Source organism: Mytilus edulis, chromosome 1, assembly GCF_963676685.1.
Source record: "Mytilus edulis chromosome 1, xbMytEdul2.2, whole genome shotgun sequence".
NCBI classification, from domain to species: Eukaryota; Metazoa; Mollusca; class Bivalvia; order Mytilida; family Mytilidae; genus Mytilus; species Mytilus edulis.
The window spans coordinates 116,335,602-116,361,204 of NC_092344.1; the positions used below are offsets into that span (position 1 = coordinate 116,335,602).

Consider the following 25,603-nt stretch of genomic DNA (forward strand, 5'->3'; position numbering starts at 1 on the left):
TTAAAGTTTGCAGATTTAAGCTAAGAACTAGACTGGTTGTGTGCTGCTATATTAAAATACAAAATATTTAATGGTGGTCACTATAATACAATTAAACAACCCAAAAGTGTTATATTTAAAGAGTACTGGGGCAGGAATTATAATAATTATTACAGTTTATTTCATATGTTTATTTGTAGCCAAAGCTTCACTTGTGCAGACATTTTGTCAACTTTATTTAGATTCACTACTACAAAATGAAGCAGCAGACTTTAGACATAGATTAGAAGTAAGTACAATAATTATGCTTATTTATATTCATGGTGGATCAATTTATGGGTCACAGCAAACCACAAAATTAAGAATTCAAAGAAGAATAATCAATTTTATTGTGTAAGGAATGCATGAATAGAGAATAGCTTTTGTTTTTCAATGTGTTCAATGATTTACTGTGTGTTTCTAAATATGTTTTAATGTAACTTGTCATGACGAAAGAAAGATTTGGAAGAAAATTTTATTCATTACCAAGAAAAAAATCTTGAATTTATATTTACCCCATTCTGTCATCCTGCAACTAACAGTTGTACAGACTTTTTATGCCCCATTAACTGGCATTATGTTTTCTGGTCTGTGAGTCAGTTCATTCGTCCGCCCCACTTTAGGTTAAAGTTTTTGGTCAAGGTAGTATTGATGAAGTTGAAGTCCAATCTACTTGAAACTTAGTACACATGTTCCCTAAGAAATGATATTTTTAATTATAATGCCAAATTAGAGTTTTGACCCCAATTTCACGGTCCACTGAACATAACAAATGATAGTGTGATTGGGGCATCCATGTACTTTAGACACATTCATGTTTCTATTTAAATGCCTTCACATATTTAGCTAATATTTTGTTTGTGAGTCTTTTTTGATGAGGTACAGATTGATTTAAAGTTTGGTTCAGCTTTTATCAAATTTCCAGGCTTTGAACTTCGAAAATAACAGTTGTACTGACGTCTAAATGCCTTCACATATTGAGCTGAATTGCCAAATTAAGGGCTTTTGACTTTGAAAACAATTCACTACTAAAAATGGAGTTCAAGCTTTTTTGTGAGATTTTACCATTCATGTTGTTTTGACATATTTAGTTTCTTTTGTCATTTTGTCTGTATTTAGAAATGTTTATATGAACATTTGTTTCTAGTTTTGTTGTGCAATTCTAGTATAGTTATTTTTGCAACAAGCATTTCAATGTATGTTGTGTACATTTTATTCACATCTTCAACTTTCATTCAGGTAATTCAACAGTAACAAAAATTGTGACTTTGACAAATTAAATAATTGTTTTTTGGCTTTGGTTCCAGCTTGTACTACAAACATTTTTAAGTGTAATTCTTCCTTTTTATCACAGCATGTCATTTCTTCTGCTTCATCTAGATTCTCAGGTCATTGAATGTTTTATTGGAAGATGCACCATGCAGTGTTAAAGAAGCTCTACTGTCTAGTCAGTTTATTAAACCTAGTCTGTAAGTTTGTTTTGATTATTCAATGGAAATATCTTTTAATTACTAGAGTTTCAGAATAGCGGAAGGCAAACATAAGCAAACAACATAAACAAATAGATAAATAAAAAAAATGTAACTATCAGTATAGTAGAACTGTTTAATTTATGTTTATACAGAGGAAATTATTGCATCAAAATGTGGAAAAGTAGAAATTCACAATAAACGAAATAACTATGTTCTGTAATGTTAATCTACAAGGATTATATGTATCTTGTGAGTGTTTTCGATCGGTCAGAACAAACTTTCTGTTTTTTTTTATACTTAAGACTTGCTTAACACAACATATTCAACTTTTTTTGTGATGCTTAAGTTTTATGCTATTGTTTTGCAGCAAGAAGTTATCAACCTTGCTGAATGAAATCGGAGGTACATTTTATATGTAAATAGAATGAATGAATGAACTGTTATAAAGGGTTATGGTATATATTAATAAAATCATAATTTTGAAAATCACACTAGTGAAATAAAAATGTAGGAAAAGATATATTGTCATAGAATGAAGTTCAGGTTGTTATGGCCAACTTACAATAGTAGTTAGCAACACCCATAAATCAATCACTTTTCTAATTTTAGATTTTTGTTTAATATAGTTTGACATGAAGAAAGTCTAATGAACTTGAATTTTCAGAAATAATCTTAATGATGTAAACTTTTAAATATGTTTGCAAAATTATGGTTTTCACCTAGATTTTGCAATTCACCGATCAGGTTAAAGTTTAGGTATTTCACCACAGCATGAAGTTGTGGTCAAATCTGGTTTAAAGGAGATGTTGTAAGCAGAGGTGGATTAAGGGGGAGGCCCAGGGGGCCCAGGCCCCCTCTTTTGAGGAAAAATTTTGGATGATTATATAGAGAATCACTAAAACGTGACAAGAGCAGCCCCCCTCTTATGCAGTCAGTGGGCCCCCACTTATGAAAATTTCTAGATCCGCCACTGGTAAGATTGCAAAAGTATAGTGAGGTATAAAATGTCAAAGTGTAAAACAATTCAAAGGAAAAAAAACAATGGCCTCTTTTTTGCTCAAAATGACCAAATATATATAGCAACCAATATCAGCCACTGAATGACAGGCTCCATAATACATAGCTGAAATGTCTGACATGAATTCAAATTTGTATTGACTTGTGCTCATTTGTTCTCTTTCATTTTAGATTATGAATTTCAAGTTTGTATTTCTGAATGCTTATTTAGAATTATACCAAAAAAGATGCGAGACCAGACAATATCTATTGTTTTCAAAAACCAAGCCAGAAGAAAAGACTTTCTTGCCATTAGAGACAATGAATTTGAAACTGTAAGTTCTGATATATTTTGCATTCCATATGATTGTGATTCTTGTTTAATTTTTATAATTACGCTATCAACCATCTGAATATACACAAAAAGTGTTGAAAATTTACCAAGATTTTGTGGTCCAAAGATAGGATAAATGAGTTTCTACAAAAAAAGACAAAAACTAAAATGGAGTATGGAAATGGGGAGTGTGTCAAAGAGACAACAACTCGACCAAAAAGAAGAAAACTGCTGAAGTCCACCAACAGTTTTTCAACACACGGAGAAAACCCTGCTCCTGGAAAGTGGGCTTCAGCTGGCCCATAAACAAACATGTGTACCAGTTCAGTGAAAAGGGACAACATATTTGAAATCATGAAAATGAACTAAAGTTAAAAATCATACAAGACTAACAAAGGCCAGTGCATGGCTACTGCATATTTTGACATACTTGTGAGTAGGACATTTTGAATTAATTCAAATACCAAACAAATATTAAATGCTTTCAAATACCAAGCAAATATTAAGTTTGTAAAAGTATAAATGTTCTGCCTAACAAGTTTCACTAGAAACTTTGTTATAAACAATGTCATAATATCTTGATTCTGTAAGGAACAAATACTGTAATATTTGTTCCAGTAGAAAGGATTTTACCGAATAATTGTTTTACTTGGAACTTATATCATGAGGGAACTTCTATTTCATGACTACATACATTTTGAATTAATTCAAATACCGAACAAATATTAAATGCATTCAAATACCAAGCAAATATTAAGTTTGTAAAAGTATAATTGTTCTGCTTGTAACGGAGGGGGTCGGTGACAACACCTCCCGGGACGTGTAGTGGCCAGTACTTCGTCCCTATTCGATCATCGGGATACCTGATATCAGATTATGGCTGAATAACAGACAATAAATCAAATGAAACTATAATTTATTTACAAATGTACAATAATTGCATGAATTTAAACAAAGTCAGAAATAAACAGGAGTCAGAAAACTTTCTTAACTGAAGTTAAAAAATAAAGTAATTTCAAATGTAAAAATGAAAAATAGAGTGTTCCCAGAGTTAGTCTTTTAAGTAAAGTAAAGTAAATTTGCTTCGCGTTGTGTTTTAAAGTAGTAAAATTGCACCAAAAAGGGGTGACTAACTCTGGCGAACTGCACCGAAGTGGTGGCTAACTCTGAATTCGGGTGGGCTGATGAGTCCGGCGAGTATTTGGAGGCCTGTGCAAGGTCGACTCCGACTGAATATCAAATGATATCCTAAACTTGTCATTAATCAGGCTAACTTTAACAGAAAAGGTACTGAAGAAAAGTTAAATAAATGAATATTCATAAAAATATGATAAAAGCATCAGAAGTTAAACAATGAAACAGTTAAATTAACAATCTTTACTTTTATCCTACTATATTTAAACCAAATCAAACCTAAAATAAACATTTAAATACTAAATAATTAATCTGTCCAAATTAAGGGGAATTAACCTAGGCATATCAAGGCACATCTATTACAATCCGCCCCCCTTAGGACAAATATTAAAGAAATTAATATTTGGGAAAAGAATTATTTAAAATAGATGTGTTGAAAACAATAAACAAAAATATAAATCAATGCACATAAAATGTCAATAAATGTCACAAAAATGTCAAATAATCACACGGTCCAACCATAGGAAAAGTTTCACACAGTATAAACGTCCAGGAATAGGTGGTAAACACAAATTATAAAGTACGGTCCATAGAATATAAATGTAAACGGACACAGTTATACAGCATTCAATAAAACACAGTTCTTCAAACGAAAACGGAATGTTAATACGGATAATCTGCATGTTCCAAGTTGTACCAGGTATAGTCCACCAATTGTTGTTCTCACGAAAACACTTTAAACATGTGTTTTCGGGTTCTAAAAAGTCCATCGTTGTACCAGGTTAAGTCCACCATTGTAGATCTCACGGAATCACGTATAACATGTGATTCCGGGTTCAAGATGATCAAAGTTCAAACGTTGTACAAAAAGTAAGAAAGGTGTTCTTGATAACAAGAACTGCTTATACTTTATCAGCTGGTTGTCTTCACACATAAACTTTCTGCCACTCAATAGATTTCTGCCATGACTTATAAAAGTCACAAAAGGAAAACCATAACCAAACTAAACAAATTTAAAACAATAAAACTTGTTCAGGAAGGTTAAAAATCCAAATAAATGAGCAAACTCATAAATAAACCTATTCAAACAAAAAACTAAGCAACTATCTAAAAAAACCAACATCTAAAGAAAACACAATCAAATCAAACAACGTTTTTGGGAGTGGTTTAGAAAGCAAAACCGGCTCATTAACGTGACCAAGAAAAACAACAAAATCCAATGAAAACTTTGAAACCATACCTACTAAACAATAATATAAACTGACAAAATAAGTAAAATACTAAATATACAAACTAAAACTCATAAAACATACTATATGAAAACTTTAACTGGCTTATCCTTCAAACAAGAAAACTCATCCATGCTAGAAATCAAATAATCGGATAAACAGCTTTGCAATTCAGATGAAAATAAACTTTGAACTTTGTTGACAATTTTGCATGATTTTTTCACATTCTTATGAACTGAAGTAGAAACTGGTTTTTCTGGTTCAACAACATGAACAGAATTGACACTTTTACAAACTTTATTGGGACAATTAGCTCTGATATGTCCAACCACCAAACAATTGAAACATGTTTTAACTTTAAACTTCTTATAAACCAGCTTTTTAAGAACTTTGACAATTTGATCAAAACCAGACTTCAAACAACTAAAATCACAGTTTTCTTCACTTTCCTTAATTTCATATTCAACAGGTTCAACTGTCAAATTAAAAGACTCAAACCCTGTAGCCAAAAATATACCATCGTCAAAAGTTGCAGGATGCTTAAAATGGACAAACTTTCCCATTTCCTTCTCTAACTTTCCAATAAAAAGATCAATAAAATAAGTTTGCATACTTTGAAAATTATCTGGATATGCACGATGACATAAAAGTTTGAATCTATGTCCAAAATCGAACACAGATTCATCTGACAAAATTAAACAACTATTCAGTTGAAATTTATAAAAAGCTATCCTTTCCTTAGGATTAAAGCGTTGCATTAATAAACTTTTCAAAAAATCATAGCTTTGCAACTGAACAGAAGTAGGAAGACGTAAAATAGTTCGTGCTTCTTCTCTTAAGTTTATTACTAACTGAAGAGCCATTTCAGAAAAATTCCAGTTATTCCACAGACTAACTGCTTCAAATTGAATAAAATAATCTTGTACATCGGCACTAACACCGTCAAAAGTACAAGGTTTCTGTTCAAACTTGATCATTTTGAAAATCAAAAATTTAAACAATATCAAAAATAAATGCAACTAAAAATATTCATACCAAAACTGAGGGATCAGGTATCCTAGTCACGGCACCATTTGTAACGGAGGGGGTCGGTGACAACACCTCCCGGGACGTGTAGTGGCCAGTACTTCGTCCCTATTCGACCATCGGGATACCTGATATCAGATTATGGCTGAATAACAGACAATAAATCAAATGAAACTATAATTTATTTACAAATGTACAATAATTGCATGAATTTAAACAAAGTCGGAAATAAACAGGAGTCAGAAAACTTTCTAAACTGAAGTTAAAAAATAAAGTAATTTCAAATGTAAAAATGACAAATAGAGTGTTCCCAGAGTTAGTCTTTTAAGTAAAATAAAGTAAATTTGCTTCGCGTTGTGTTTTAAAGTAGTAAAATTGCACCAAAAAGGGGTGACTAACTCTGGCGAACTGCACCGAAGTGGTGGCTAACTCTGAATTCGGGTGGGCTGATGAGTCCGGCGAGTATTTGGAGGCCTGTGCAAGGTCGACTCCGACTGAATATCAAATGATATCCTAAACTTGTCATTAATCAGGCTAACTTTAACAGAAAAGGTACTGAAGAAAAGTTAAATAAATGAATATTCATAAAAATATGATAAAAGCATCAGAAGTTAAACAATGAAACAGTTAAATTAACAATCTTTACTTTTATCCTACTATATTTAAACCAAATCAAACCTAAAATAAACATTTAAATACTAAATAATTAATCTGTCCAAATTAAGGGGAATTAACCTAGGCATATCAAGGCACATCTATTACATGCTTAACAAGTTTCACTAGAAACTTTGTTTTAAACAATGTCATAATATCTTGATTCTGTAAGAAACAAATACTGTAATATTTGTTCCAGTAGAAAGGATTTTACCCGAACAATTGTTTTACTTGGAACTTATATCATGAGGGAACTTCTATTTCATGACAACATACGAAGATAATAACAGGGCTCACACTACTTCAGAATTATAGGGAGAAGTGACTTCTCTTTTTAAAACTGATAGGGAGAAGTTGTGAGATTTGAAAGAGAAGTGCTCATTCGTGCGGTGCGCTACAATGTTTGGATTTTACTATAGTATAAAGGGTCATATGTAAACATACCTGCCAACTTTCACGATTTAGGCGTGTATTACACGATTTTGACCCTTTGTCACGATTGCACGATCGTGATCGTGAAAAACCCTCTGAAACACGATTTTGTTAAAATCTACACGAAAAATATGATGGTTCCCGATTTTGAACTGTGTCCAAGGAAGTCATTTATATTCAGCCAATCAAATTCTATGTTTCTCATGATCAAATTCATCAGCCAATCAAAAATGTTTTCTCTCAAGATAATTCTAACATCCTAGATTTTGAACTTGTGTTGATTTCCTCTGTTTTTTAAAATCGTGAACATGGCAAATGGTTTTTCACCTGCAAAGAGGTTCTTACTCAGAATAAGAATAAAAGCATGGCTGATTGACAAACTTCAATGATGCAGTACTACCATGAAGATAATAAATAGCAGTTTATTCACTAATTTATTGATATTACACTTGCTGTAATGAATAATATGTATTTAATTAAAATTCCAAATCATTTACTGTACTATTCTTTATTTTTCACATGGACAAAACAAAGAAAAACCACACGAGGAATCCCTTAAATGAGGGACTTCCCTTAGACAACATGGTCAAGGGGTCATTTTACTTCTGTGAAAAATAAAAAGGAAAAATGTAGATTTTTATTTAACTTAAAAATTGGGAATTCTGACATTATATATAGAACTACTTTTCTAAATGCAGGGTCCAATTATTTTGAAAAATAAAGAAGATATCCATGATATATTAGGCCAAGAACATACCAAAATTCTTGGACATGTGTTGACCATATCATACCAGATAGATCATATGATGTATAATTCTTTGGGAAAAGTTTCTTCAAATAATATGAATATCAGAATATGTGCTAATTTTTACTTAAAAAGTGGTTTTTAATGTCCTTACATTGAGGGGATACCCCTAGGTGTTGTTCCCAACCTGATAAAGGTCTATCTTTGTGCATAATTTTGAATTGGAAAAGTCAACAATTATTTAATATCCTTACACATGAAATTAATTCCTGGTCTTGCAGCTACATGTTCATCTTTTCTACTGATATATAATAACTAGAATCATGCAAATGAACTTTAGAAAAAGGCATGTAAGCTCATCTTACAAATAAGACACTTTTTCTAGTGCACAAAACAGCACAAGCAAAATAGTCGTCGCAAAGAATTGTAACCTTTGAAATTGTTGTCGCACACTAAAACCCCCATGGGCACTTTCAAAACTTGGCAAGTATGTGTAAATAATGTTTCTTTTTGTATTATTCAATTCATATCTGAGTATACAATTAAAGTAACATTTCAAATTAAAAGTTGTTTAAGTTTTACTAAGGTTCTTGTCAGAAACTACCAACTAAATATTTAATATCTAGCACTAAAAAAAATATTTTTTTATTTTAAAAAAATGTAAAGAAATTATAATATATCAATTACAATTTAATTCAAATCTATCTTGTGTATGAAATTCAGTGTTTCTCATCAAAAAATATAAAAGTTATTGAGCTGGGCCATAATATAATTAATAGTCTCAGAGTTAAGCAACTTTGAAACAATCCATAAAAAATATAGGGAATTATATACACCAATCATAGATGTAACTAAAAGTTTCTTAATGCGTGTGGAATACGTAATTTTTCCCTTTGGGATCAGGGGCGGATCCAGCCATTTTAAAAAGGGGGGTTCCCAACCCAGAGTAAAGGGGGGGGTTCCAGCTATATGCTCCCATTCAAATACATTGATCGGCCAAAAAAAAAGAAGGGATTCCAACCCCCGGAACCCCCCCCCTCTGGATCCGCGCCTGGGGATCAATATTCTTCTGTCAGCTGTTCCATCCGTGCGTCCGTAGTAATAATTGTAATTGTAAAAGTACGGATTTCGGTCCTAGCTGGTGCGGTTCAGATCCGTAGTTTAGAAATTGGTCAATGGCAGACGAATGCAAGAAAATTTACAAAAATAAACGATGTTTGACAAGTTATTTGGAAAGGAACATGACGTTTTTAATGCAATAAATGGATTACATTTACTGGGGGCAACTTTTATCACGTTTAAATGAAGTAACAAACTTATTTTGCCGCCAAAATTTAAGTTGATGTACGTTTTCGAGTAACAAGCACCAGAACTTGCGGAAATGCGCGAAGTGATAAAAAGTTGTATTTTTATCAAATAACCTGCTACACACTGCAAAGACAATGCTTCAACCTCTTTTCTTAAGATAATGAATCGTTTATGTCTAAATTTCTTTAATTATCAATAAATAATTGATGTTTCATTAACTTGGTAAAAATTGAAAAAGTCCGATGAAGGAAGCGACTGAAAGTGAGTATCGTCAAGAACAGGGCGACTTGTTTTCACTTTTGGGGGTCGGGGAAAGCGAAGTGACAGTCGGGAAAGCGACTTCTTCGCCCAAGTCGCCTGGTAGCGTGAGCCCTGAATAATATAAAAAAACATAACAGTCATGACATAAGATAACATAAGGAGAAAAGAAATACACTTTCTTATGTCAGTTTTATAGCAATTATGTTTTTTTTTCGATAATTTATAGTGGTTGTCATCTTTAAGTTTTATTTTGAAGTACTGTAATTGTACTTATTTTTACAAATTTCGAGGAAAAAAATACACACGAATCTAAATCCAACTTTTTAACTGAAAACTTACTGTTCATCTATGCATGTAAACTTGACCTCACAGTGATGACATAACATGTTTACAACCCTGTTAATCCGATTGATAAACAAACTAGATTAATATCAATAGGTGACAATTAAAAACCAATTAAAGATCAAAGAAACAATAATGACTCAAGATTACCTTGAACCACATGATTATCGATTGATTTACAAACATGTGTGTATAGTAGCAGACAATGTTTTTGAAAGCTTTACTGTAATCATTTGATAACAAACAAAATTATATATAATTAAAAACCAATTGTTCAGAGAACAATTGAAGGTCTTTCAACCAAAGAGGATCTATTTTGATATGAAAATATTAAAATTCAGTTGAAAATGTCAGTTCCTATGGCTTTATGATGTAGAAATATGAATTTCGAGCAAAGGTCAAAATCTAGAACGTCCAATTAACCTTTGACCTTGACCTCAATTTCAAGGTCATAAACCAAGGACCCCAAATCAAAAGACCCTAGGTCTGTATTATGTATGGGTTATGAGTAATATCACTTTACGCATAATTCTAAATATAAGAGGGGCGAAAACTCCCATTTATTGTCTACGCACCCTTGCAACCAAAATTTATAAGTTACGACATGTCGCAACTAACAATTTAGTAAAAATAATTTGTCGATATCTTGTAAGGTTAATGAAAATAAGTGAAAATAAGCCAATATCAAAATTTAGAATTTGACCTTGACCTTTGACCTTGACCTAATTTTCATTTTTTTGGACCAAGGATCTTAAATCAAAAGACCCTAGGTCTCTATCACTTATAGTTTACCAGTTAGAAATGCATATCACTGATATCATAAATAAAAGGGGGGATAACTCTAATATTGAGTCTCCGGATAGCTTCCGTTGAAATGAAACAGAACATCCTAAGGATATAACGAGCAATTTGGAAAAATAAATTTGTCGGTTTCTTATACGGTTGCGTAGTAGTAGTGGCCACAAGAAAAACAGTGTTTGGGGAGATAACTCTTACAAGGTAAAGGTTTTTGTTACGCGGTGTCAGTTTCAGAAGCGCATTAACTGTTCGATATCATATACCAAATATCTAAGCGACATCTTGTGAAACAAAAAAACAGCAAAGGAAAAAAAAGTTGGCGGAAGAAAAAAAAATAAAAAAATAATAATAATAATAATTAAAAACCAATTGTTCAGAGAACAATTGTAGGTCTTTCCACCCAAAAAAAAAACATAAAATGTCTATGTACCTTTTCAGCTTAAATTTAAAAACCTGCCACAACTAACAATTCTCTTAAAACACCTGATTCACATTTTTATTCTTTGCTGACTAATAATTTTCAACTATTTCATCTCCTGGCATTTGCACTTTTATATATAAAACAATGCACAAGAGCTGAAACAATGGAGATTTAAATCTCTCACCTCACTGCTAAGAAAAACTGTCTTAGAAATGTTGATTTTTATTCTGAAAAAAATTATGATATTCATTAGAACTTTTTTCCACTTTTAAAAAAAATGATATGCTGATGCTTATTATCATTATTGAAAGTTCAACATTTTTTATTCCTCAAATTTGAGTCATTGATTGAAAAGGTGAGACTAAAGCACAGCATTATGAAAAAACATTGAATTAATAAATAGAACACCTACACTGATTGTCTGCTAAACATGCTGTTGCAAATATTTCATGCACATTCAGCAATACCAAACACTGTTCACTGCCAGGGCCCTGTTTGTTATCAGCACTAAATTATGCGTTAGTGCTGATATCCGCCTCCTACGACGGGGACGAAGGGTTGGACTTTAGGAGGCATTATTTTTATATTTTTTCTGTGTTTGAAATCAAAATTAAAACATTTATTTTAACTATTTGAAATCGAAATTAAAACAAACTGTTTTTCTTTAAACATTTTCATGTTCAAATCTTTGTTGGGTCTTCAACTTTTAAGTACTATTCTAAGTGCCTCATGGTAGCTGTAATATGTGGGAATTATTGCAACTGATATATCAGGACATCCTCTGACATACACATGATCAATAAGTGTACCACCCTCTGTTGTTGGACTATTGACAAGCTGGTTGAAACCTTTTGATTGCATGAAATTTAATACTGTATAATATCCTTTTAAAATATCTTGATTAAAATCACCAATAATTACAATTTTTTCTGATAATTCTTGCATCTTACAGATTAATGTCTCCAAGTTCTCCAAAAATTTTCCGACATTATACTTCTGAGTTCTGTAGATCGTAGCAACTAAAATATTTTCAGTTTTTATCTTGAAAACTATACATTCCAAGTTTGAGGTCAAGTTGCATAGTTCAGTTTCTGATGAATGCTTATAAAATACACACACACCACCATGCTGCATTTCCTTTAAAGATGAATAGTAAGAGTTGTCATTTTCAAAAGCTTGAGATCGCGGCAAATGAAAACCATCATATCCAATCATTTCAAAGCAAGCAAATTCCTGATTAGCCCAGGTTTCAGTAAGACAAATGAAATCGACACCAATAAAGTCTGGATTTTGTTTAAGATCTTCTGCATGAGCCTGCAAACCTTGAATATTGTGATACATTATCTGGACAATATCTTTCTGTTCCTCTCTTTCATCCTCAACTTCAGGTAAAAATCTAGTCATTTCTGCAACACCCTTTACAATATCAGGATCACAGAAAATTTTCTTGTCAAGTTTTTCAGATTCTATGCTTTTCATATGAAGACCTGATTTTGAGGTAACTCTGCTAAGGGCAACGTATGCTTGACCATAAGTGAAACATTTATTTAAATCAACAACACATTCTTCAACTGTCAATCCTTGAACTTTATGAATAGTGCAAGCCCAGGCTAGTTTCAATGGGAACTGTTTACGTACACAGGTGCTTAAGGGAATGTCTTCACTTGAAGGCTTTAAACCAACACAGCGTTTTCCACAGATGATTTTTTGTAACTTTGCATTTTTTCCAACTCTTTCATTGTCAAAGAAAACAAATATGGCACTTGGGAGTGAATTAACTGAGTAGTCTTTTATAGAAATTACTGTTCCCATTACTCCATTTACTAAACCATCTGTTGTGTCTTCATTCTTGATAAGCATTACTCTTGCTCCCTCAGCTAAAAGAATAGATATTGGAAGACAGACGTCTGACTTTGTACAATGGACTTTTTTCAGGGTCAATTTTCCTGATGTTTTGTTTTTTTCATAGTCTTCTGCTTCAATTAGTTTTGGTTCTGAACATAATTTCAATATCATCTCCTTGTTAAAAGTATCAACCTCTGCATTTGTAGAGTATATGTGCAAGGCTTCATCGTGTCCATCATCTAAACATCTTATTAAAGTTCTCATATCAAAAGAAGTCAATTTTTCATTTTTTTGTTTAACACGTAACCTGTTTAAAAGTTCTGCAAACAAGCTATCCTCGCGTTGACGCATAATTTCATCCAACTCAGTAATTTCAAATAAATCATTCCAAAGGTGATTTGAGGGATTAGAGGGGTCGTTTACATATAATTTGTCTACCCGTTTTGTTCTTACTGGTGGCAGCTGATAAAAATCGCCAACAGCAATTATTGAAACACCTCCAAATAAACAATTATCTGGTCTTTTTTTCACTTGTCTAAGCCGCTCATGAATGAAAAACAATAATTTCTTGTTGACCATTGAAATTTCATCGATGATCAGGATTTGCAAATTTTCTAACTTTGTTCTGAGTGAATTTATTTTGTCTTCACTTAGAGTTGCATGATCAGCTGAAAGTGATTTGAAAATTCCAAGAGCACTGTGAATCGTCAATCCATGAATATTAAATGCTGCTGTACCAGTTGGAGCTGTTAACAATACTGTTAGATCATCTGGATTCTCTGAAGTTTGTGCTAATATTCGAGTTGCTTCATATTGTATACACTTGATCAAGTGACTTTTACCCGTTCCAGCTCCTCCTGTTATGAATACATGTAAAGGCTTTGGTATTTTTCCAGTTGCTTTCTGAATGCACCAATCTCTCACTTTATAGAGAATTCGTCTCTGTTTCACATTCAAACTTCTGAGTCTTGGAATAATTTCATTTTTTGTGAGGGAAACTGACAGCAGATTAGTTCCAACAGATGATGAGATTTTTGCATTATTCAAATCTGGTATTGTTGCTTCTGACAAATCTTCTTCAATTACACTTGTTTCTTTCCCTTCATCAATACATTCTCTTCTGTTCAGTTCTGATTCTGGACATAATTCACACCATGCATCTTCTTTTGGATCTGTTTCATGCAATTGATTTTCTGCATCCTCTAACTCTTGACCAGTTTTCACAAAATCTGCCATGTTTTTGATAACAATTTCCTTTACAGAAGTCAAAGTATTATCCCCTGTAAACTTAACTCTACCACAAGTGAAGAAATTTTCATATGTATTAAATAGTGGAGGTTTTAACTGTTCATCATGCCTGTATGGTAAAAATAGTTGCAATATGCTTTGGAAGTATTTCTCAGGAGAAGTTTCCTGTGAGAAACGTGGATATTTGATAACTGCAGGTGAGGTTCTTGTGCGCTTTCTAATATGTCCAAGGTTGCCATCAAGTTTGAAGGTTGTTTCTTCATTAATTTTCTGGGGTAACTGTGACTCTAGTAACACACTGTATTCTGAACCAAAACTTGCAAGGCACATTTTGATAAACATAGCAATGTGTGGTCTACCTTTATACCTATCAACTAAATTGTTCATCCAAATTTTATTTTCATCATCATTTTCATCTTCATTGTCATTGTTACTCCTTTTCCTGTTGGAAGATTTATAACTTTGTTGTTTCTCAATGTCTTTTAGAGGAATGCTCATTCTACATGGGTTTTCACCAACAGGTATAAATTCTACTTTCCTAGAACATTCTCTTAATCTTAATCCAGTAACTCTAAAAACAGCTTCTTGTGCACTAACCTCTCTATGATGAAGGTATGAAGTTCCAATTTTTTTCATAGTCTGTTGTGCATTTAAATTTCCTTCTTCAGCTTCATTTTTGGTTTGTTGGAGGAGTAATCCTAGCTCTCGCTCAGATTTACTTATATAACTTATAATGTATACAACACAGGAAAATGCATCCAAAATATATTGTATGTCCATGTTTGCATTCCAAGCCCTTAATAGATGTGGATTATACTGATTGGTGTAAATTTCATTTGGCTCACGTTTAAGAACTACTGTGTTTCGATTGGTGATGAAACGAAAATACTTTTCAAAGCTTTCTTGAGTAAGACCTGACTTATTGAAAATTTCAGATACATCTAAGTTTTCATTTTCATGCTCTTTTATAACTTTCCACAATCCAGACAATATTTCTTTTGCTACTTTTTCGTCTTTTTTAGTATCCTTATCTGGTTTACTTGGTTCAGAGATGAATGTTTTAGTCGAAGGAGGTCTTGGGAAATTAAAACGACATACTGTTCCTTTTTTCTTACAGGTTTTTGAATGATTTTTGCTGTGTTGGTGTACTGCCATTACAATGTCATGTAATTCTTTATCTACCTTTTCATCTGGTATCTCGCATGTAACATACTTGTCAATAAAACTCATAACTTCTTCATTGTCATCTTCACCATATTTTGGAGCATTTTCAACCCAAAACAAACAATGGGTGTGAGGAGAACCTCTTTGTTGAAATTCAACTCTGTAAAAATAGTCAATTATTTTCCCGATTGGTTCAGCTTCTGACATGATAACATCCTTTAGAAATGTATTGAATCTTTTATTAAACATTCTTGCTGCTGTAACAGGATTGCTACAAAGAACTTTACATTTTTCATCCCATGTCATATTTTCAGTATTTCTCATGTCACCCTGTTGTTTTAAAATTGTATTAACAATTTCAGACCATCTGAAGTCTGCTGAAGAAAAAGAACAGAAGAATGTTGGCACACCTAACTGTCTGATCATTGCAAATATATCTTTCTGTGAGCTTTGCCAGTATGGGGGAGTTCCTCTAATAGGTTTTAAATATTTTATGGCTTCATCTTTTTTAAACAACTCTTTCAAGGTTTCCTTATTGCACAGCATTTCTCCAGTAATTTTATTTCCCTCTTTAGAAAAAGGGCATTGTTTTCTGAGAGATATCTGTACATTTGAAATCACACTGTTGAGTTCCGTTAAATATTGACTGAAAAATATGTAGGATGTATCCCTTGCAAATCTATTTTCAACACTCATCAATCGAAGATTAAAGTACCTTCCAATTGTCAGTTTTTCATCACGGATTTCATCAAATGTATTTTTACCGGTTGGAAAATGTACAGGAAAAGTTTTAGCTTCAATTCCTGATTCTTGGAGAACACTAAGAGGACTATTATTTTCTGCTGGAGCAATGTTAAAAACTTGGTCAAAGCATAAATCTAAAGCCTCTTGTCCAATATCAGCAGGTTGTAAACAAGTATCTAACTGAACACCACGTAATCTATCGTCAATGTAGCTAACAGGTTCGCTTTCAATATCTTTTTTATTGCCTGTTGTAGAGGACGTTGTTTTAGTTTTTTCTTCCTCTTTTTTTGTTTTCACTCACTAGCTCAGCATCATCAGATTCTGATTCATCATTTACTTCTTGATCATCATTTACTTCAGGAATTGGATTCATCCATTCTTTGTTGATAGCCACTTCTTTATACCATATGTTTTGATCCTTTAAATACAAAAGTGCTTGCTCTAAATGGTTTGGTCTTACAAATTGATATTTGTCATATCCTTTGTAGCTAAGCTTTCTCTTTAACTTAACTTTCAGTAATAGACTTTCATTTTCAGATCGGGGTAATATAGAAGTTACTTTTTTCAAATCAGATGGCACACATACTACAGGTCCGTGAACCCCTTTTTGTCCTCCTTTTGGTAAAGGCAGATTTTACAGTATTGTGTTCTGTCTCCTACTTTCATGTTGCTAATGTGACGGAGACAAAAATTAGTAACGTTAGCGACATTTGGACATGTCACATGAGCAACAACATCTTTAAAAGTTAAAATGTATGCACACAGTGATGTTTAAAATATGCCTGGAGTAATAAAATTGTACAGTCTGGTTTAGAATTTCTAAATATACAGAATGTCATTTGCAGGTGTACTTTATATCAAATGAATACACAAGAAACCAATTCGTAATAGTAACATTAGCAACATCTACTATCATGACATTATGTTTTGTTGCGAACGTCTTTTTGATGGACGGAATACATTTAAGGTCCTCTTGTAACGATATTACATACAACTTACCTTCTTTGCTTCCCCATCATGTGAAGGAACTGACTCCGAATCTATTTCTGCAAAGGGCGATATCGTAACTCCTATACAGGAGAGTTACAGATATAAATATATGTTGCTCACGTGACACTGATTTGGACGGAAACCTCGAACAGTAACGTTCGCAAAAAATAAAACAGCCAATGATATTGATTCCTCAAGTCCTTTGACCCCCTTACGTCATCCAAATTTAATATGATTGCTATTTTCAATTATTTATAAAACCCGGGATAAAAATAACTACAATGGGCTGTCTGAGAACTAACAAGAAAATTGCGATCGTGACATACCACAATGGACGGAAAAGACGTGACGTTAGCAACAATATTATTAAATTACCTTTTTTAGCCTTTACCAATAAAAATCTGCCTTAAAGTTATGATTAAAACACAAAAGAAGACTTTTTATTAAAATATAAGTCCATGTTATTAGGCTCCACTTATAAATAATACTTCAAAATTCCACTCCAAATAAGCTGGATGTCAGTAAAGTAGGTCATGATGTCTATTCCATGTCCAATATTTTGAAATTGAAAACCCTCTAATTCTAACATAAAACACAAACACAGAGTAATTTTTATTTTTATTTACTCAGAAAGACACATTTTATTCAATAACATAATGCATTACTCCATTACACAGTCTGTTTCACAGTTTCAGCAATTGCTTTTTTGATGGATACAAAAAACAATAATTCCTTCTTATTGTAAAATCTGCCATAAGCCATTATTTTCATAAAAGGAATGTTCTGGGCGATAAGTTGTTGCTCGATTGAATTAAGCTGTTTTAACTCTACTGGAACATCTTCTAGTAATAGACTATTTGAAAAGGAGTCTGCTGGTATTTTACCTTTCAACATTTTACGATGACAAGTATAACAGATCCACAGACTTGTTCTACATGTTCCTTCAAAAGCACAATTTGTCTTACAATCATCTGTACATTTGTGTTGGTATTTATCTGTTGTAACTAAATCAAAAATGGAATTTTCATAATTCTCTTTCTTGCAGATCTGAACCTGTTTTTCAAAAAACAACCTCAAACAACAAGCACAAACACATTCTGGACCTTTGGTAACTTCAACTTTAAATTTTCTTATAACCTCATTTATTTGCTTGTTTTCTACCTGAAGATTTTCACGACGTACTGATGTTTGTTGTTTAATCTTAATTCTGTGTGCATCATCATTTGCATACTTGTGTATACTTGCTTGTTTCACATGTTCCTTGTGCTTTTCATCTGTTTTATACCTGTGTATACTTTCTTGTTTGACATGTTCCTTATGCTTTTCGTCCGTCTTATACTTGTATATACTTTCTTGTTTCACATGTTCCTTGTGATTTTCATCCGTTTTATACTTGTGTATACTTTCTTGCTTCACGTGTTCCTTGTGCTTTTCATCTGTTTTATATTTGTGTATACTTTCTTGTTTGACATGTTCCTTGTGCTTTTCATCTGTTTTATACTTGTGTATACTTTCTTGTATTACATGTTCCTTGTGCTTTTCATTTGCTTTATACTTGTGTATACTAGCTTGTTTCAGCTTTTCCCTGTACTCATTGTCATCTTTATATTTCTCTATTCCTGCTTGTATTAAGATATTTCTGTAATCTTCATCTTCTTCATATTTCTGAATACCTACTTGTATCAAATTCTCTCTGTATGTTTCATCTTCTTTATATTTCTGAATACCTGCTTGTATCAAATTCTCTCTGTATGTTTCATCTTCTTTGTATTTCTGAATACCTGCTTGTATCAAATTCTCTCTGTATGTTTCATCTTCTTTATATTTCTGAATACCTGCTTGTATCAAATTCTCTCTGTATGTTTCATTTTCTTCATATTTTTTAATACCTGAACATATTTTTTTTGAACGTATTCCTTCATTCTCCTGATATTTTCTTTTAGAATTGTCTATCTTTCTAGCTCTAAATTTATCATCTGTCATGTACCTGATCCTTTCTTTTTCATTTTTTAAGATTATTGATTCAGTATTGTTGAGAAAGTCATCTTTTTGATTTTCGTCAATTTTCATTTTCTTTGTTGATACCTCAGATTTCCTTGATATGTCATATTCATGTTCTTGTCTAGATTGTAATCCATTTGGTGATATAGTCTTTTGTATTACAGCTGTGACAACTTCATAATGATTGACATCACCATTATGTTGAAGATAAATTGCTTGATCATTGACACAATTATTGCTGTTTATTTGAGATGAAGAATATCTAATCCATGTACCATTAAAAAAAGTATAAATGTCTGTTTTAAGGAGGTCAGCACAAGCTACTATTTCCAGTTCAGTTCCCCATACATTATTTTCTTTCATTCTGAGAGTTTGTATATGCTCTTCTACAGTTTTAAATCTTGGCTGTAAAAATGACTTGAAAACTTCTGCATTTCTTAACAAATGATCAACTATTGCCCTTCGTATGTCTCCAAAATATTCTTGTCTATTAGAGAGTGAATATGAAATGGCTCGAAATAAGCAATTTCCATCACCTGTGATAGTCTTGCAAGCAGTTGGTTGGCCTATGTTATAAAAATTTGTAGATTTCTGTTTGGATATTTTCTTGATTGGTATATTAACAAATTTACAAAGCTTCCTCTTTAAAAGTGTATTCAAGGGTATGAAATCATAAAAACATTCTGCTGTAGATAATATCTCAATATCAGATTCATCATCATCAATAACCTCATTAATGTGTACTTCGTTAACGTTCTCAATGTCATTACTGCTAATGTTAAACTGGAGTATTTCTGGTGATATATTGCTGATCTGAGTAATATATTCTTGACTTTTAGGAATCTCATCTTTGTTTACAGTTTCTAAAATTTCAGACAATCTAAATTCACTGGTGATTAATGGTTTATGCCTTTCGGAAAGTTCATCGTTAGTTTTGATCTTAGGTTCTTGTCCAAAAATACAAATACTGACTCCTGTCACTTCAAACCATTGATTATGACTTGCACCAGCCATCATGTTGCAACAGTACTGGTATAGGTGATCAAGATTGCTTAACTTTAAAAGTAAACTTTTACCATCGCTGTCCTTGAAGCCAAGCTTATTTCGTGCATGAGAATCAAACAAAAATAAATCTTGATTATGTTTCAAGGCTAAAAAAGTAGTGTCATATGCACATATGAAGCAAGCATCATAGTCTATGAGAGACTCTTGTAAAGCTTGGTCTAAAGGTAAAGAATTTCCAAATTCACTAAAATCTATAGTCCCAGAAGTATCTACAACAGCTGTAATTGATTCTTTTCTTAATATTTTCAGTAATGTTCCTGACATGTCAATCATGTCTGGTAGGTCTGATACAAGTAAATGAATATTATCACCATGAATACGGCTATATATTTTGTTTCCGTCTATCAAAACATTGTCTAAATAAATCTGGTTCCAATCATTTAGATCTTTAAGTTTACTATGGGCCAGAGCTGATAAACAGTTTGCAACACATTGCTTCCCACTGTTAATTCCAAATCTGATATCTCCTTGATGAAAACTACCTTGAACTACTAAATTATCAAAAAGTGATCTACGAGCCTCTATACTGTTTTCAGGTATTGTTCTTTTGTTCCTTTGACTATACAGTTTCAGCAAATTGTCATCTTGTTCAAATTCTAAACAATCGTTAAAATCCATCTGTATGTTTTCTTTTTCATTAATTATGCTCCCAATCTTCTTTAAGAATTCAAGTCTATTTGTGTGTTCATTTTCTGAATCACTTGATTTTTTTCCCAAGTTAGTACCCAATTGGATTGTATCATTTAAATTTGAAACCATTTTTTCTTTTAAATTGTATGTGCTTTTAGAACTGTGTTTTGATTTCCTTGATTCATAGCCCGGATTTGTTTTAACCTTTTCATTATCCAGAACTCTATTAACCGCTTCATAATCCACATTTGTTCCATTTGATTCAATAGCATAATTTGTTTCAACAGATTCAAAATCCAGATTTATTCTAACTGATTCGTTATCCAGATTATTTTTAATTGATTCATAATCCAGATTTTTTTCAACTGATTCATAATCTAGTTTTGGTGTAAATGATTCAGGATCTACTTTTGATTTCATTGATTTATTAAGTTTGATTGATTTAGCTTTTTGGTTTAATTTTATTGATATAGTTGATTCAGATTTGATTGATTGATTTGATTCTGATTTGTTTGATGGATTTAATTTGATTGTTTCAGTATCAAAAGGACAGTTTATAGAGTTGACACTCTGATCAATGTTTGTAGAACAGTTTATAGAGTTGACGCTCTGATCATTGTTTGTAGGACAGTTTATAGAGTTAACGCTCTGATCTTGTTCTATAGGACAGTTTATAGAGTTGACGCTATGATCTTGTTCTATAGGACAGTTTATAGAGTTGACGCTCTGATCTTGTTCTATAGGACAGTTTATAGAGTTGACGCTCTGATCTTGTTCGATAGGACAGTTTATAGAGTTGACGCTCTGATCTTGTTCTATAGGACAGTTTATAGAGTTGACGCTCTGATCTTGTTCGATAGGACAGTTTATAGAGTTGACGCTCTGATCTTTGTTAGTAGGACAGTTTATAGAGTTGACACTCTGATCTTGATCTATAGGACAGTTTATAGAGTTGACGCTCTGATCTTGTTCTATAGGACAGTTTATAGAGTTGACACTCTGATCTTTGTTAGTAGGACAGTTTATAGAGTTGACGCTCTGATCTTGTTCTATAGGACAGTTTATAGAGTTGACGCTCTGATCTTGTTGTATAGGACAGTTTAAAGAGTTGACGCTCTGATCATTATGTATAGGACAGTTTTGAGAGATGACGCTCTGATCATTATTGATAGGACAGTTTTGAGAGATGACGCTCTGATCATTATGTATCAGACAGTTTAGAGAGGTGCCGCTCTGATTGACCGTGGAGATGAGGTTCTTGTCATCAGTCTGCTTAACTCTTCTCTCTCTCATTCTATCTCTTTTCTCTCTCCTTTTTGTCAAATCACTTTTGTTTTTACCTCTACGTGGCATTGTCTAAAAAATAAAACAAAAACCAAAGTCAAAAACCTTGACATCAACTATTAGAGAATTAGAATGAATAAAATAGAGTAAAATTCCTGGAATATCAATTCATTGTATAATCTAACAAGCAAAAAAATAATGCCATAGGAAAATTCACCAAGCATACCTTTGTAACAATCATAGCCAAGGTTTTGTGTGTTAAAGGAACACTTTTACCTGTAATAGTTTAATTTTTAGACATTGTAAATTGGATGTAGAGTTGTCTAATTGGCAATAGTACCACATTTTCATATGTCTTTGAGCTATGGGATACAGAGTACAGACAGGAGAAAGGAACCTTTATTAAACATACAAAAATTCTGTATTTGGTACTAAGCATGTGATAAAATAACATCAATATTCAGTGTGAATTTCAGATATCATTTGATTGATGGATTTAGTTTTATTGTTTCAGTAGAAATTATTAATTCAGTATTATTTGGACACTTTATTATCATTAGTATCATCTCCTTAAATGCAACTTTTTAACAACAGAAAGCAATAAATACTTAGATAAAAAATTCACGAACCATTGTAATATTCTTAAGTTCAGGGAACTTATGAGTACATCTGAACAACCTAAGCTATGAAAATTTGTGCAATTTTATTAGAGTTATGAATGATCAAGCGGTTTATCAGAATAAAGTATATATAAATAGAATAGACACCATAGAAGTAACTTCAAGACTATCTTCAAAGAATTGTATAGCAAATCCATCAAGATGTAAACATAAATATCAATTCACATGATACACAGCAAGCACATGGTGCAAGTAAATTGACAATTCAAGACTATCTTCAAAGAATTGTATAGCAAATCCATCAAGATGTAAACATAAATATCAATTCACATGATACACAGCAAGCACATGGTGCAAGTAAATTGACAATTTCATGTCATAATATTAATAAATGAAAATGTATGTAATCGTTTTTTATGTTTTTAAGATTATTTACAAATTAATATCAAAACTGACTGCTAACAATGAGTATTTCACAATTTCACTTTTAGAAAGTTTTGAAACAAACAGATAATTGTATTTGAATTTTTGTCAACTATATTACTAAATCAAATGTTCCTTCAACATCTGAAAAAGCTGTATTAACTTACCACAACTATATCAGTTCTTGATACAAATAATCTTTTATAGTTGGATTCAAATGTAAGCAAAAACCTCTGTCACTCCAACAAGTTAGAACTGAAGAAATACCTGTAAAAATAGGTGTTATCATTACACAGTACTTTACTTTATCATGTTTTATCTTTTTCTAATTTTATTATTTTCAACCAAGATTTTAAAAAAATCAATTAACTTTTATTTGATTTTTTTCTTTTTTTTAACATCTATAACAATTACTGTTTAAAACATGAGACTCACTAGTACTTGAGCCTGTACCACACACCTAAAAATAAAATCTGCTAATGAGGACCTTTAAATTAAATTTCTGGGTTGCTTGAACTTACATGACATATGGTGAGTTTATGCACCCATATTTTTTATAACCAATTTTCAAATTATAAGGATGAAATTTCTTTAGTTAACATGGTCATGGACCAGATATGGGGGTTAAGTGCTTTGAAATCTTAATAAGCTTACCACAATGTTAACTATATGTTACAAAATGAAGGTAACCAGCTTTACTTTCAGCTTCAAATGTAGTCAAAATATAGTCAAGAGCCTTTGCCACTCCAACAACACAAACTGATGAAATACCTGTAAATAGTATTAAAACATGTAGCAGTGTTAACAGCAACATAACATGTTTATCATTTTTTACATTGATGTATAAACCAAATCTTTTATTACATAGCCTTAACATAACTTGAGATAAAAACAAATATATTGTATTCCTGGCTTTAGTTCAATGGCTTATTCCGAATTATTTTAACACAAAATCATAACAATTACTGTATAAAACAAGAGCACACACGCTGGTGTATCTCGCCTGCATTATTCAATGTAATTTCAAATTTTTCAGGACAAAATTATGGTCCTTAAATATTTGCTAAAATAATCAGTTTTTCCCCTTTTTTTTTGTTATGCTTAAAGATATTGATTTGATAATTGGTTAATAGTTTTATCATGACAAGTTGCAGATTTTGTGCAGAGTTATGGTGCTTGGACTAAAGAAAATATACTGAAATAATCAGTTTTCACAATAATTTTTCATCTTGCTAGAAGATATTGATTTGATATTTGTTTAATATAGTGTACATATAGTTGTCAGTTTATTTTTCAATTTATTAGTTCATCTGGTATCTTTTTCCCCTCTTTTACATCATGTTTGATGTTTTAGCTCAAATTAGAATTTTGTTCCAAAAATTGAATTTTTAACCAGAAGTGGACTACAATGTATGTATTGCCATGCAATACTCACACAATGGATGTTATATCAAATTCTAGACAAACCCTATTTCGCTATTTTACAATCCAAAAAGGCAGAAGATATACCTTCAGTGCTTTCATATCTGAAAAAATATATTTACTTACCAATGCTTACTATATATGTTCCAAAATCAAATAAACCAGCTTTAACGGTCAGCGTCAAATTTAATTGAAAACTGATGTCACTCAAAGTATTGCCTGCAAATAGAAGTGTTATCATTACAGTCAGTTGCCTGTATTTGGTTGAGGAGAACTAAAAAATATACAATTTTCAATTTATAAAGGGACTAAACTCTAGAACTGAACAGTTTAAGTGACGCCACCAAAATTCATACTAGATTTGTGTTTTGTGGTAATATGCCTCATGTATAAGTTTGATAACATTTGGTTGAGGCAAACTCAGTGTTACAGCTAGATTTAACTTAAGTTAGAAAACAGAAACTTAAAATTTTGTAATTTTTACATTAATAAAGGGGCATAACTCTAAAACAGCTAATGTGACGCCACCAAAATTCAAACTTAGTCAAGCTTTTGCAAGGTGGCATAAAAATATATTTGTATTTTGACTCCCAATGACTAATTTTACGGTCCCAAGTTTAACAAAACATTTAAAATTCATTATCTATCTTGAACTATGTGTACACATACAATGTATGTCATGTACGTCAAAACATGACCTTGGGATTTACAAAATGTAAATGGATTGCAGAGTCATGAGAGATGATCAGATTATAGACATGTAACTAAATTTCCAGTAGCTGACTACTGTATTGATGTATGACATTATCTTTCAAAGAGCCTGTGTCGGTCACCTTGGTCAATGTGAATATTAAACAAAGGAAACAGATGGATTCTTGACAAAATTGTGTTTTGTTGATGTGTTTGTCATTTTTGTACATCTTTCTTTACTGAACATTCTTGCTGCTTACACTTATCTCTATCTATAATGAACTTGGCCCAGGAGTTTCAGTGGAAA

At 32.0% G+C, this 25,603-nt stretch overlaps 2 protein-coding genes across 2 annotated transcripts in view; one reads left to right on the forward strand and one right to left on the reverse strand.

Annotated features, from left to right (window-relative positions):
- LOC139501968 (repetitive organellar protein-like) overlaps window positions 1–25,603 on the forward strand; it is a 103,487-nt gene that overhangs the window by 10,709 nt on the left and 67,175 nt on the right. Inside the window, exons 6-9 of the mRNA XM_071291281.1 lie at window positions 180–268; window positions 1,399–1,487; window positions 1,858–1,892; window positions 2,679–2,821. Coding sequence (XP_071147382.1) covers window positions 180–268; window positions 1,399–1,487; window positions 1,858–1,892; window positions 2,679–2,821 — 356 coding nt within the window. The remainder of the gene's footprint in view (window positions 1–179; window positions 269–1,398; window positions 1,488–1,857; window positions 1,893–2,678; window positions 2,822–25,603) is intronic.
- On the reverse strand, window positions 11,870–24,828 carry LOC139520729 (uncharacterized). Its single transcript, XM_071313651.1, has 6 exons — window positions 24,733–24,828; window positions 23,839–23,955; window positions 18,046–23,451; window positions 17,171–17,241; window positions 16,473–16,589; window positions 11,870–16,351 (listed from the first exon to the last, which is right to left on the reverse strand). The coding sequence occupies exons 3-6, from the start codon at window positions 22,208–22,210 to the stop codon at window positions 11,870–11,872; spliced, it is 8,835 nt and encodes a 2,944-aa protein (XP_071169752.1). The 5' UTR covers window positions 22,211–23,451; window positions 23,839–23,955; window positions 24,733–24,828.

What these genes read in the sequence shown, in the direction of transcription:
- LOC139520729 (XM_071313651.1), bottom strand. Translation starts at nt 22,210, where the DNA reads ATGCCACGTAGAGGTAAAAACAAAAGTGATTTGACAAAAAGGAGAGAG. An exon ending in TCATCGTAAAATGTTGAAAG is followed by an intron (nt 17,242 to 18,045) that starts GTAAAATACCAG and finishes TCTCCTGTATAG; the next exon opens with GAGTTACGATATCGCCCTTT. An exon ending in AATCTGATGATGCTGAGCTA is followed by an intron (nt 16,352 to 16,472) that starts GTGAGTGAAAAC and finishes CGTGGTGTTCAG; the next exon opens with TTAGATACTTGTTTACAACC.